The sequence below is a fragment of the Triplophysa rosa genome, linkage group LG15 (assembly GCF_024868665.1).
Source record: "Triplophysa rosa linkage group LG15, Trosa_1v2, whole genome shotgun sequence".
Classification (NCBI taxonomy): Eukaryota; Metazoa; Chordata; class Actinopteri; order Cypriniformes; family Nemacheilidae; genus Triplophysa; species Triplophysa rosa.
Window position 1 is genome coordinate 3,376,512 of NC_079904.1, and position 12,799 is coordinate 3,389,310.

General features: G+C 38.9%; 3 protein-coding genes across 3 annotated transcripts; all 3 read left to right on the top strand.

The window, feature by feature from the left end:
- The first annotated feature begins 1,844 nt into the window (after positions 1 to 1,844).
- LOC130566194 (trace amine-associated receptor 13c-like) lies at positions 1,845 to 2,870 on the top strand. Its single transcript, XM_057353483.1, has one exon. The coding sequence runs from the start codon at positions 1,845 to 1,847 to the stop codon at positions 2,868 to 2,870; it is 1,026 nt and encodes a 341-aa protein (XP_057209466.1).
- A 4,440-nt stretch (positions 2,871 to 7,310) lies between these two features.
- Positions 7,311 to 8,312, top strand: LOC130566190 (trace amine-associated receptor 13c-like). Its single transcript, XM_057353474.1, has one exon. The coding sequence runs from the start codon at positions 7,311 to 7,313 to the stop codon at positions 8,310 to 8,312; it is 1,002 nt and encodes a 333-aa protein (XP_057209457.1).
- Positions 8,313 to 10,385: 2,073 nt separating this feature from the next.
- LOC130566231 (trace amine-associated receptor 13c-like) lies at positions 10,386 to 11,405 on the top strand. The gene has a single exon (XM_057353536.1). The coding sequence runs from the start codon at positions 10,386 to 10,388 to the stop codon at positions 11,403 to 11,405; it is 1,020 nt and encodes a 339-aa protein (XP_057209519.1).
- The last annotated feature ends 1,394 nt before the right edge of the window (positions 11,406 to 12,799 follow it).

Below are 12,799 nucleotides of genomic sequence, written 5' to 3' on the forward strand. Positions count from 1 at the left end.
AATGAGTTGTTCCAAGTACCACCTAATGACCACCATAGAAAATCACATGAATAAACATATAATAGGAGAGCTGTGAATCTTTATCTTTACACCTCGTCCTCCAATTCTAACGTATTATAATAAAAACACCTTTTTATTTACCAGCTGTTTTCAAACTAAAGGACATGTTTTTTCATGTTTTTCAAGTTAGTCAGCAATAGTGGACACAAAACACTTTTCTGTAGTGCACAGTAAACAGGGCTCTGTAAATGACTTTTATGAGGGATTTATTTACTTTGTGGGGACTTGCAGAAAGACTACAAATTTATATTAAAGACAAACAATGTGGAAAGAATATTTAACACATTAGATAAATAAATATAAGTATACTTAAACATCAAGAGAACACCTGTATATAACAAACAGAGACTTACACTTTACTGCATCGCAACTCGCGCTTCATTGATTTAACCTCGAGTAGATGCAGACGCGTGTTGATTAGCACTTTACAGCAATAACAACAGCTTTAAACAGCAGTTCAAGTGCAGAAATACAAAAGAAACTTCATTTACACGCAGCTCGTCGGAAGAGAGAGAGTGAGGGACTCGCAAGCGCCTGTCTGCTCGCGCTCTGTATTTGAGCTGCCAGTCACGCGCCTGAGTTACATAGACCAATGATAAATAAACAATAATTCAACTATTTTAAAATTGCACATAGGCTGATATGTATTCCATATTTATCAATCATGTATTAAACATTTGAAATTGTATTTAAAACACGAAATGTAAATTAATATATAGAGTTTTCTGTCGTGTCATGTACCACCGGGGTCTCTTCAAGTACCACTAGTGGTATGCGTACCACAGTTTGAGAACCACTGCCATAGAACAACCATTTTTGGTTCTCTGAAGAACCCTTTAGTTCTTCAAAGAACCATTTCTTACCTTCTTTATCTGAAGAACCCTTTATCACTACAAAAAACCTTATGTGCACATTCTGCAAAAGAAAGTTCTTCTTCAAGAGTTCAGTATACGTTACTCAAATAATTTTGCTTCAAAACTCGCTAAATTCCACACTGGTCTGAAAAATCTGATATCGCTTAAAGTAAATGATGAGAAATGCTCATTTAAGCGTCGTCTGGACTTAGAGGGTTTTGCATCTGAACTCTTCAATTGTTTTTTTGTGGCATCGTGAAGTGCCTCCATTTTTAAGAGTGCGTGTGAAAAGGGCCGACTCACTTCCTTGATATATATTCTGTAGAAGTAGAAGAACCTTTTTGTCTAAATGGTTCCAGAAAGAACCTTTAACATCCAAATAACCTTTTTGTTTTACAAACGGTTCTTTGTTGCGAAAAAAAAGGTTCTTCAGATAATAAAAAGTTTAGAAAGTGATGGTTCTGAATGGACTGAATGGTTTGTGGAACCAAACATGGTTCTTCTATGGCATCGCTGTGAAGAACCTTTCAGCACCTTTATATTTATGGTTGGCTGTGACATTGCTAGGGTGCTTTAGTGTCAAAAGCAAAACATTTTTATTACAAAAATCTTTTTTTCTAATAGTAACAAAGAATTCATTGTTCAGTTTTGGTCTAAGATAACACGGTTTAACATTTGCAATGCTAAAAACATTTATCAAGATTTTTGAGCAATTGCTCAGCTGGAAAGTTGCGATATTCCAGTTTGCATCATTTTAATGTGTAATTAATAAGGGCTTGGTTGTTATTGGCTACTTTGCCATGTGGGTGGGGTCGGACAAGACGATGAAGAGAATTTAAGGGCCTGTTGATGTTAGTGTCACATAGTTGATGTCACTTGTCACCGCATTTATTTATTTAATTATTTTGAGAATAAGAAACAACATTCAGAATGGATTTAACACTGCAAGAATATGATTCCACACAGTTTTGTTTTCCTGCACTGAACAATTCTTGCATGAAAGGCACACACAGCGTAGTCACACAGACAGTGTTGTATCTCATTTTGTTGTCAGCGATGATTGTGACCATTCTAGGAAACTCAGTGGTCATCATCTCAATAGCGCACTTCAGACAGCTCCAAACACCCACCAACATACTGGTGATGTCTCTGGCTCTGGCGGATCTGCTGCTGGGAGTGATGGTCATGCCGTTGAGTATCGTTCGCTCTGTGACTGGCTGCTGGTATTATGGAGATGCCGTCTGTCTGCTCCACTCCAGTTTTGACTTGTTTCTCACATCTGTGTCTATTCTTCATCTTGTTTGTATTGCTATTGATAGATATCAGGCCGTGTGTCATCCGCTTCAGTACCCCACACGAGTCACTATACCTGTTGCTTGGGTCATGGTGCTGTTGAGCTGGTGTATGATTGCTTTGTATTCTTACGGTCTACTCTACTCAAAAGCTAATGTGGAAGGAATGGATGAATTTCTCAAATCCAGATACTGTGTGGGAAGTTGTAGTTTGTATTTCAATGAATTGTGGTCAGCTTTAGACACATTAATAACTTTCTTCTTGCCCTGTTCCGTCATGATTGGACTGTATGTGAGGATTTTTGTAGTTGCCCAAAAGCATTTAAAAGAAATTGGTGATTCAAACCTGCAGGAACATGAGAGTAGGTTAAAGGGTTCTCGACGATCTGAGCGCAAAGCAGCAAAAACTCTCGGTGTTGTCGTGGGAGCTTTTATCCTTTGCTGGTTGCCATTTTTTGTTAACTCTTTGATTGACCCCTACATTAACTTTTCCACCCCACCTGTGCTCTTTGAAACATTTCTCTGGCTTGGTTACTTGAATTCAACCCTAAATCCCTTGATATATGGGCTTTTTTATCCTTGGTTCAGAAAAACCCTTTATCTTATTGTAACACTGCGGATATTTGAACCCAACTCTTCTGATATCACTGTTTTCTCTGTTTGATTAAGATGATTTCACTACTGGATGTGTGCAGCATTTTTGTTTTGAACACACTGAACAACATGGTTTATTTATTGTTGACATATTTTTTTAATAAAGTGCACAAATCACATAACCACAGAAAACTGTGAAAACCTTGTTATCCTACATATATTTTCCACATGCACATAAATGAAAATACTGCATATAAAGTAGCAAAACATTTTCTTTCCCATAGATTTAGATTTATGTGTTTCTTTATCAATCTTTTTCTTTATCGATCAAAGGGGAAACAAAAATGTTAAATCTGCAAAAAAAGTCCAGCCAGCCACAGCAAAGTAAATAAAAAGAAATGTCCTCTCACATTCAACTGGTTTTATTTTCAGAAAATGTCTTAACTTTATTGTTTTTATCATGTACTTTTCTATGAGGTCTATGTCATGTTTATGCAGATGAGCATTATATTCTGATGTTTTTGATGTTACCAACCATAAATTATAAATCAGAATCATTACTGTGAAACAACAGTAACATATTTTTTGTGTGTGAGAGCATTCAGGACTATAATTAAGTTCTTAAATGAAGAAACTGACATAAAAATGTTAACCACAAATTCATAACAGCATTTAAGATTAGGTCTTTAAATAAACAAATTGACAAATGTACATTCCGCCTAGCGCTAATGCTAAGGAAGCACTCTGTGAGCTGTACGGGAATATCAGTGAACTGTAGAACACACACCCAGATGGACTATTCATTGTCGCTGGAGATTTCAATCATGCATATCTCAAGTCAGTGCTCCCTAAATTTCATCAGTATGTGGACTTTGCAACAAGAGGGGAAAGCACACTGGATCTCATTTAGACAAACATTCCCGGCGCGTACCGTGCAGAGCCCCGCCCCCACCTCGGCTACTTGGACCACATATCTGTTATGCTAATTCCGGCATACAGACCACTCATCAGACGATCGAAACCAGTTCTGAAGCAGATGAAAACCTGGCCAGCAGAAGCAATCTCTGCTCTTCAGGACTGTTGTGAGACAACTGACTGGGACATGTTTAGGGAGGATGCAACTGACGGCAACTAAACCAACTTGGAGGAGTACACGGCATCAGTGACCAGCTACATCAGCAAGTGCATCGATGATGTCACTGCCTCCAAGACCATCACCACATGCCCCAACCAGAAACCGTGGATGACTGCAGAGGTGCGCACGCTTCTAAAGACTCATGACTCTGCCATCAGAGCAGGGGACAAGGTGGTCCTAAAAGCAGCAAGGGCCAAACTGTCATGGGCCATCAAAGAGGCAAAGTGCGCACACGCCCAGAAAATCCATAATCACTTCATGGACAGCGGAGACACACGCCGCATGTGGCAGGGCATCCAAGCCATCTCCAACTACAGGACATCATCACCTGTGTCAGTGATGGCTCCCTTCCCGATGCACTGAACAGCTTTTATGCTCTGTTTGATACGCAGAACGAAGTGACACCAAGAAAAACCATCCCCCTTCCAAGCGACCAGGTGCTGTGCCTTACCACGGCTGATGTGAGGATAGCTCTACTCAAAGTTAACCCACGGAAAGCTGCTGGACCAGACAACATTCCTGGCAGGGTGCTCAGAGGATGTGCTGACCAACTGGCAGATGTTCTTACTGACATCTTCAAAATGTCTCTGAGCAGTGCCGTCGTTCCCATCTGCTGTAAGGCCACCACCATCGTCCCAATGCTGAAGAAGTTTGCTGTGTCCTGCCTCAATGATTACCGCCCCATTGAACTCACACCCATCATCATGAAGTGCTTCGAGAGGCTCATCATGAGGCACATCAAGACCATGCTGACCCCCTCACTGGACCCGCTGCAGTTCACGTATCGCCCAAAAGACTCCACCGACAATGCCATATCCACCACACTCCATCTGGCCCTCACTCATCTGGACAATAAAAGCACTTACATCTGAATGCTGTTCATAGATTTCAGTTCAGCATTCAACACCATCATCCCTCAGCACCTGAATGAGAAGCTGAACCTGTTGGGCCTGAACACCTCCCTTCTGTAACTTTATCCTGGACTTCCTGACTGAGAGACCTCAGTCAGTCCGGATCAGAAACAACACCTCCAGCACCACCACAATGAGCACTGGAGCCCCACAGGGCTGTGTAATGGACTGGTGTAGTGTGAACAACCTGTCTCTGAACATTGACAAAACTAAAGAGATGGTTGTTGACTTCAGGAAGACAAAGAGTGATCACTCTCCGCTGTACATGAACGGCTCCTCAGTGGAGATCGTAAAGAGCACCAAATTCCTTGGTGGCCTCCTGGCGGAGAACCTCACCTGGTCCCTCAACACTAGCTCCATCACCAAGAAAGCCCAGCAGCGTCTCTTCTTCCTTTGAGAAGGTTGAGAAAAGCCCACTTCCCTCACTCCCTCCCCCCCATCCTGACCACGTTCTACAGTGGGACTATTGATAGCATCCTGAGCATCTGCATCACTGTCTGGTTTGGGAACTATGCCGGATCAGACCACAAGACCCTACAACGGACAGTGAGGACAGCTGAGAAGATCATCGGGGTCTCTCTACCCTCTATCGTGGACATATACACCACACGCTGCATCCGTAAAGCTACTAGCATCTTAGCTGACCCCACTCACCCCTCTCACGCACTTTTCACCCTTCTGCCTTCTGGAAAAAGGTACCCGAGCATTTGTGCCCTCAGCTCCAGACTGTGCAACAGCTTCTTTCCACAAGCCATTCAACTCCTAAATTAAAAGACTCAGGACTAACATATACACTTTAACACCCTGTTTGCACATTTGCACCAATAACTGCCCTACTTGCATATTTTTGCACCAACACTGCTGCTAGTTCTTCATTGAACGTTGTGTACAGTATGATTACATGGACAATGTTTAACTACTTGTTTGCACTCTGATGTTGAACGCTGTGTACTGTGGTTTATTCGTGTCACGTTTTTGCACTAAATGTCTGTTTATGTAGTCTGTGTGTTTATGTCTTAAGTATGTATAGCACCTTGGTCCTGGGGGAACGTTGTTTCATTTCACTGTGTACTGCACTGTATATTGTTGAAATGACAATAAAAGCCACTTGAACTATGAACCATTCATATTAACTTCATCCACTCTGATGCTGACTCTTCACAACAGGGGGACTTGAAGTGATACAAAGAATTATTCCTGTTGTTAGCTTTGCTGAATCCTGTAAGCTGGAAAAATATGTAACATCCACTGGGTAATTGAGAATACAATAAGCCTCATTGATATAGTTTACCAGTCAAAACTCTGTGATTCAGTCAACCCCATTTTATCCCAAACCTGTATGACACAAGACACCAAAAGATGTCTCAGTCATTTTTCACTTTCATTTCATCCTTCTTTCCATACAATTGAAGGAAATGTTGACTGTGGTTATCAATCTACTTATCGTAGAAGAATGAGGATCATAGAATGAGGAACGAAGTCATACAGTTTGGAACAACTGGTCAAATAAGACATGAAATAAGACAAGACATGAATTATTGCCCATATATTCCACTTGTTTGTTTATGCCTTTCAGTTACAATTGGATTGAAATGTGCCCTTATGTTTGTTACATGCTAAATTATTTCTTAAAATAATAATAATAAAAAAGTAATAATAATGCATTATCCTGAATGCAAACATTATTTTGCATTATGTTAAAGGTTCTTTATGGAACCGTTTAGACAAAAAAGGTTCTTCTATGGCATCGTAAAGCACCTTTATTTTTAAGAATGTAGATCTGGATTATTTTAGATATCCATGGAGATAGATATCCGAAGATATCTGGATATCAAAAGATAAGCGGCGTTTGCACGAGACGTCGTGTCAGCTCCATTTTGTTTTGGAGCATCTCGATACTTTCTGATCCATTTAGTTCACGGTGCGTTGCGCTGCCTGTGCTTGGTTGTTTGGCAAGTTGCGATGCATTGCCTCAATACGGTCTTGAATTGTTTAGACAGTAGGAAAGTATAGCTGCTCCCTGCTTTAGTGCACTGTAGTGGGTGTTGAATTTTAGAGATATCGGTCTACCTTATTCAAGTAGATAGGAAGATAGCTAGAAACAGTTGTTTATAATAATTCTACTGGTGCTGTGAGATAAAAATTGCATAACTTTCATTATCACTGTCATCATTACAGTTTAATCAAATAGGCACTTTAGATGCTTTATATCTAAATCATTAAGAATTATTGAGCCAAACTAGACAATAATGTCATATTAATCCGTATGTTTTCAACTCTTAATTTGGAATGAGGGCTTGACTGTTATTGGCTGCTTCTCTATGTGGGAGGGTCACAGAAGACAATGAAGAATATTTAAGTTCAGCTTGGTCACTGTTAACATCCTCACCAGGAAGACAAACTACGACAGCTTTTTATAGATTCTTGTTTTTGAAACCGAGAAAAAGAAAACGCAATAGGCAGAATGGATTTATCACAAGAATATGATTTTTGTTTTACTGCAATGAACAATTCTTGCATTAAAGGCACATACAGCATATTCACACAGACAGTGTTGAATCTCCTATTGCTGTCAGCGATGATTGTGACCATTCTAGGAAACTCAGTGGTCATCATCTCAATAGCGCACTTCAGACAGCTCCAAACACCCACCAACATACTGGTGATGTCTCTGGCTCTGGCGGATCTGCTGCTGGGAGTGATGGTCATGCCGTTTAGTATCATTCGCTCTGTGACTGGCTGCTGGTATTATGGAGATGCCGTCTGTCTGCTCCACTCAAGTTTTGACTTGTTTCTCACATCTGTGTCTATTTTTCATCTCATTTTTATAGCTATTGATAGATATCAGGCCGTGTGTCATCCGCTTCAGTACCCCACACGAGTCACTATACCTGTTGCTTGGGTCATGGTGCTGTTGAGCTGGAGTTTGGCTGCATTGTATTCTTACGGCCTTGTGTACTCAAAGGCTAATGTGGAAGGAATGGAAGTTGAATCTATAGACTGTATAGGAAGTTGCAGTCTCCATTTCAATGCATTGTGGTCAGTTTTAGACACAATATTTACTTTCTTTGTGCCTTGTTCTGTCATGATCGGACTGTATGCAAGGATTTTTGTTGTGGCTAAAAGGCATGTAAGAAACATTGGTGACCAGCATGAACATGAGAACAAGTTTAAGAGTTCTCGAAGATCTGAGCGCAAAGCAGCAAAAACTCTCGGTATTGTCGTGGGTGCTTTTATCCTTTGCTGGTTGCCATTTTTTCTAAACTCAATGTTGGACCCCTACATTAACTTTTCCACTCCATTTGAGCTCTTTGATGCATTTGGCTGGTTAGGCTACTTTAATTCTACAATAAACCCCATCATATATGGACTTTTCTATCCATGGTTTAGAAAAACACTTTATCTTATTGTAACACTGCGAATATTTGAACCTAACTCTTCTGATACAATTGTTTTCACTGTTTGACTTCGTATGGTTTTGATCCTTATTTATCTTTTTTATTTAAAAAAAAATAAGTCTAACCTCTATCACATGCTGTACCTATTCTGCTTTTATAACTGTACAGACTCTCTTATGTTGTGATCTTTGTTGTGAAGCATCTATTTCACATCACACATTAATTTAGTAAATACTTTGCGTATCTTCACATACATAAAATTAAAATCTGCATAGAGCAAAGTATTTTTTCTAAATTTAGGTTCTACCACATGCAAACTGAAACTGTTCTGCTTTTTTAACTGTACAGACTCTTTTATGTTGCGAAATGAATAAGGGAAATTGTTGATTTCAAAAGAAAAAGAAAGCAGGGAGTATAAATGTACTGTTACGTAGAGTTTTATTTTACATACAGTTATATAATGGTTTTTTTTTTATATTTAGCAAATGTTTCCCTATCGAAGTATTTTCTAAATAAAGTGCACAAATCACATAACCACAGTGAAAATCTTGGTAATTTATATAGCACTTTTCACAATTTTTTGTTTTGTTTTACACAAAATAAGGCAGTGGTCATGAAATAAATTCTACGTTGGATTGTCAACCCACTGATGTTTACCTATTTACAAAATTATGATGTTTGAAGTACGAACACGATATCGTTAAAAAAATGTTAATAAAATGCATATATTGTCAGTACTAGAAAAAAGTTTCAATAAACCTGAAAAATAGAATATATGTGTTAATTTAATTTAAATGCAGAATTAAAGTTAAATGTAGGATTTTTATGAGGTATAAAACCCAAGAAGCAATGTCAGCAATCTCCCAGTGAGCAAGCCAGAGGCAACAGTCACAAGGAACCAAAACTCCGCTGGTGTATAAGGCCACATTTACACGATAAAAGTTTATTTTTAGCGTTTTTAAAAAGTTCAACCTGATCTCACAGGAATTCGTAACTATTTTAAGAGGTGGCTAATTCGTATGAATATATACGTTGTAAATCGTACAAAGCGTACGATTACTAGAAAAAAGCTAAACTGACGCCCCACCCCTACCCCTAAACCTAAATTCACTGGCGCAAAAGCAAATCGTACAAAAAAATGTACAAATGAGATTGAATTCATGCGAAATCTCGTAAAATAGTTACGTACGTTTTTGCCGTGAGATGTTGGAAAAGTTTCATGTACATACGACTGCATTGTCAGAACGATCTGCATTTACATGGATTTGGGAAAATGAATAAAAATGCTGCAGCATGCCAGGCCAGTGGATGGCGATGTTACTTTGAAAGTGTCCGTGTCCACCGAAGCTTTTTTTTCTTGCCGATCTGCTGGTGGTAGCTCCGCGTTTAAAAAAAAATTACAGCAGATGCCGTTTTTTTCCCACGCTCAGTGCCGGCACCTGACATTTTTCACACTCGCTGTATTATAGTAACAAAAGCGTATTGGTTAAAAGCTGGAGCCGGGGTTTCAGCCGCTTAAAATTGCTTTTGTGTATCTGGAGCCTAAACAAACAAGACTTCTCTGCACGCACACACAATTTTAAGCCAAAGGTGCTTTTTAAAACCTCTTGTTAAAGTATATGTGTGTTTAAAGTCTGGCGGATGTAAATAATGTGTCTCCACTGGTCTTAGTGCTGCAGTAAATATTCAGATTAGGGTTAAATATAAGTATTACGAGTTTTGCTCTTGTAACAGAGACTCAAATGGGATAATGTGACTTTTTATACCTCCCTGCAGCAGGCTTATACTGTAGCAGGTTCGGATCCCGGCCTGTGGCCTTCTCATGTCTCCTGTTGCACCCCTTTCATCCCATAACTTCCTCTAGCTCTCAATAAAAAAAAGCTATAAAAAGTCCAAAAGAATTACTGAGCTGAACCAGACAATAATGTAATATTAATCTGTATTCTTTTAATTTTTAATGAGGGCTTGACTGTTATTTGTTGCTTCACCATGTGGGAGTGTCAAAGGAGACCATGAAGAGTATTTAAGTGCTTGTTCAGTCACTGTTAACGTTTGTTTTACATTTTACTCACCAAGTAGTCAAACTAAGATAGCGTTTAATAGATTCTCATTTCTGAAACTGAGAAATGAAAACATTCAGAATGGATTTATCACTGCAAGAATATGATTCCACACAATTTTGTTTTCCTGCACTGAACAATTCTTGCATAAAAAACACAAACAGCATAATCACACAGACAATGTTGTATCTCATTTTGTTGTCAGCGATGATTGTGACCATTCTAGGAAACTCAGTGGTCATCATCTCAATAGCGCACTTCAGACAGCTCCAAACACCCACCAACATACTGGTGATGTCTCTGGCTCTGGCGGATCTGCTGCTGGGAGTGATGGTCATACCGTTCAGTATGGTTCGCTCTGTCGATGGCTGCTGGTATTATGGAGAAGCCATCTGTTTGTTTCACTCCAGTTTTGACTTGTTTCTCACATCTGTGTCTATTTTTCATCTCATTTTTATTGCTATTGATAGATATCAGGCCGTGTGTCATCCGCTTCAGTACCCTACACGAGTCACTATACCTGTTGCTTGGGTCATGGTGCTGTTAAGCTGGAGTTTGGCTGCTTTGTATTCTTTCGGCCTTGTGTACTCAAAAGCCAATGTGGAAGGAATGGATGAATATTTTGCATCGATAGACTGTATAGGAACTTGCAATCTCTATTTCAATGCATTGTGGTCAGTTTTAGACACATTATTTACTTTCTTTGTGCCTTGTTCTGTCATGATCGGACTGTACGCCAGGATTTTTTTTGTGGCTAGAAAGCATGCAAGAAACATTGGTGACCAGCATGAACATGAGAACACGTTTAAGACTTCTCGAAAGTCTGAGCGCAAAGCAGCAAAAACCCTCGGTATTGTCGTGGGTGCTTTTATTCTTTGCTGGTTGCCATATTTTATCAACTCTATGATGGACCCTTACCTGAACTTTTCCACTCCATTTGAGCTCTTTGATACATTTAGCTGGTTAGGCTACTTTAATTCTACCATAAACCCCATTATATATGGACTTTTCTATCCATGGTTTAGAAAAACACTTTATCTTATTGTAACACTGCGAATATTTGAACCTAACTCCTCTGATATTAGTGTTTTCACTATTTGACTTTATATGATGATCTTGATCTGTTTTTTTAGTTTAACCTTAATCACATGTGACTCTGTGACTCTCTTATCTTGTGATCTTTCTTGAGAAGCACCTATTTGACTATTGACTATTTGATCTCAATGTGCAGCATTTTACTGTGTGTTTTTTATTTTTGCATTTAGCAGATTGTGTCATATACATAAAGATCTTTCACATGCGTAAGATGTAAAAACGGCATACAGCAATGTATTTTTTTCTAAATATCACATGCTGTAGCTATTCTGTTCTTTTTACTGTACATACTCTCCTAAGTTATGATCTGAATAAGGTACAAATTGTTGGTTTACAAAAAGGCGATGTTCAACACCATATCAGCAAACATACTTAAAGAATGCAATTATTGTCATGACTGGAAATGACAAGAAACCTGAAAATTTTGCAATGATAACATAACATGCAAATAGAATGTATGTGTTGAAGTTTAATGCAGAATGAAAGTGAAATGTATGTTTCTGAAGTGTAAAACCAGAGAAGCATTGTCAGCAGTCTCCCAGTGAGCAACCAGAGGCAAGGAACCAAAACTCCATTAGTGTATAAAATGTGGTGGAAAAAATATAGTAAGAAACCAGATTCAATGGGGAGGGCCAGCTCTCCTTTGGCACATTAACATAACACTGCTGCGACAAGAGAGATTATCAATACTGCTTATAAGCTTTAAGATTCTACAGAAGCAGCCGGGCAGATCAGAAGAAAAGAGGGGGGAAAAGATCATCAAGTCTGTCCCATATTATTCTTAGAGGTTTTGGTTGACCAAGATCGTGGCTGCAGTCATCATCAGGTGGCGAACATCTGGCTGAACTGGAGCTGCACATGTGTATTTCCACATACACTATTAAAATACTACATACACACATTTTTTTCTTGTAGATTAGGCTCAAATAAGTATTAAGAGTGTTTTTCTCAAATGGTATAATGTGATTTCTCATGCCTCCCTGTAGAAGGCCTATGGCATGTTAATGCAGATGAGCATTTTTATTCTGATATTTTTTAGAGTCAGTAGAATATTTTTATTATCACTGTCATCTTTACAGTTCAGTCAAATTCAGATGCTTTAAATAAATGATTAAGGCCTGGTTTCACAGACACGGTTTAGCTTAAGCCAGGACTATGCCTTAGTTGAATTAAGGTATTTATGTTGCTTTTATAAAAATGCCTTAGAAGAATACATTACTGTATCTTGAGACAAAACAATGGCGCTGATACAGTATATTTTCAGTTATATTCAGTTAAGACAGGTAGTACTGCCATTGCAATGGTTTAGCTAAATGATATTTCCTGAATTCCTCTGCAGTTAGTTTCATCTTAAACGTCTCAAATCATTCGTCCGGAGACAAAAAATCAGTCACAGCAAA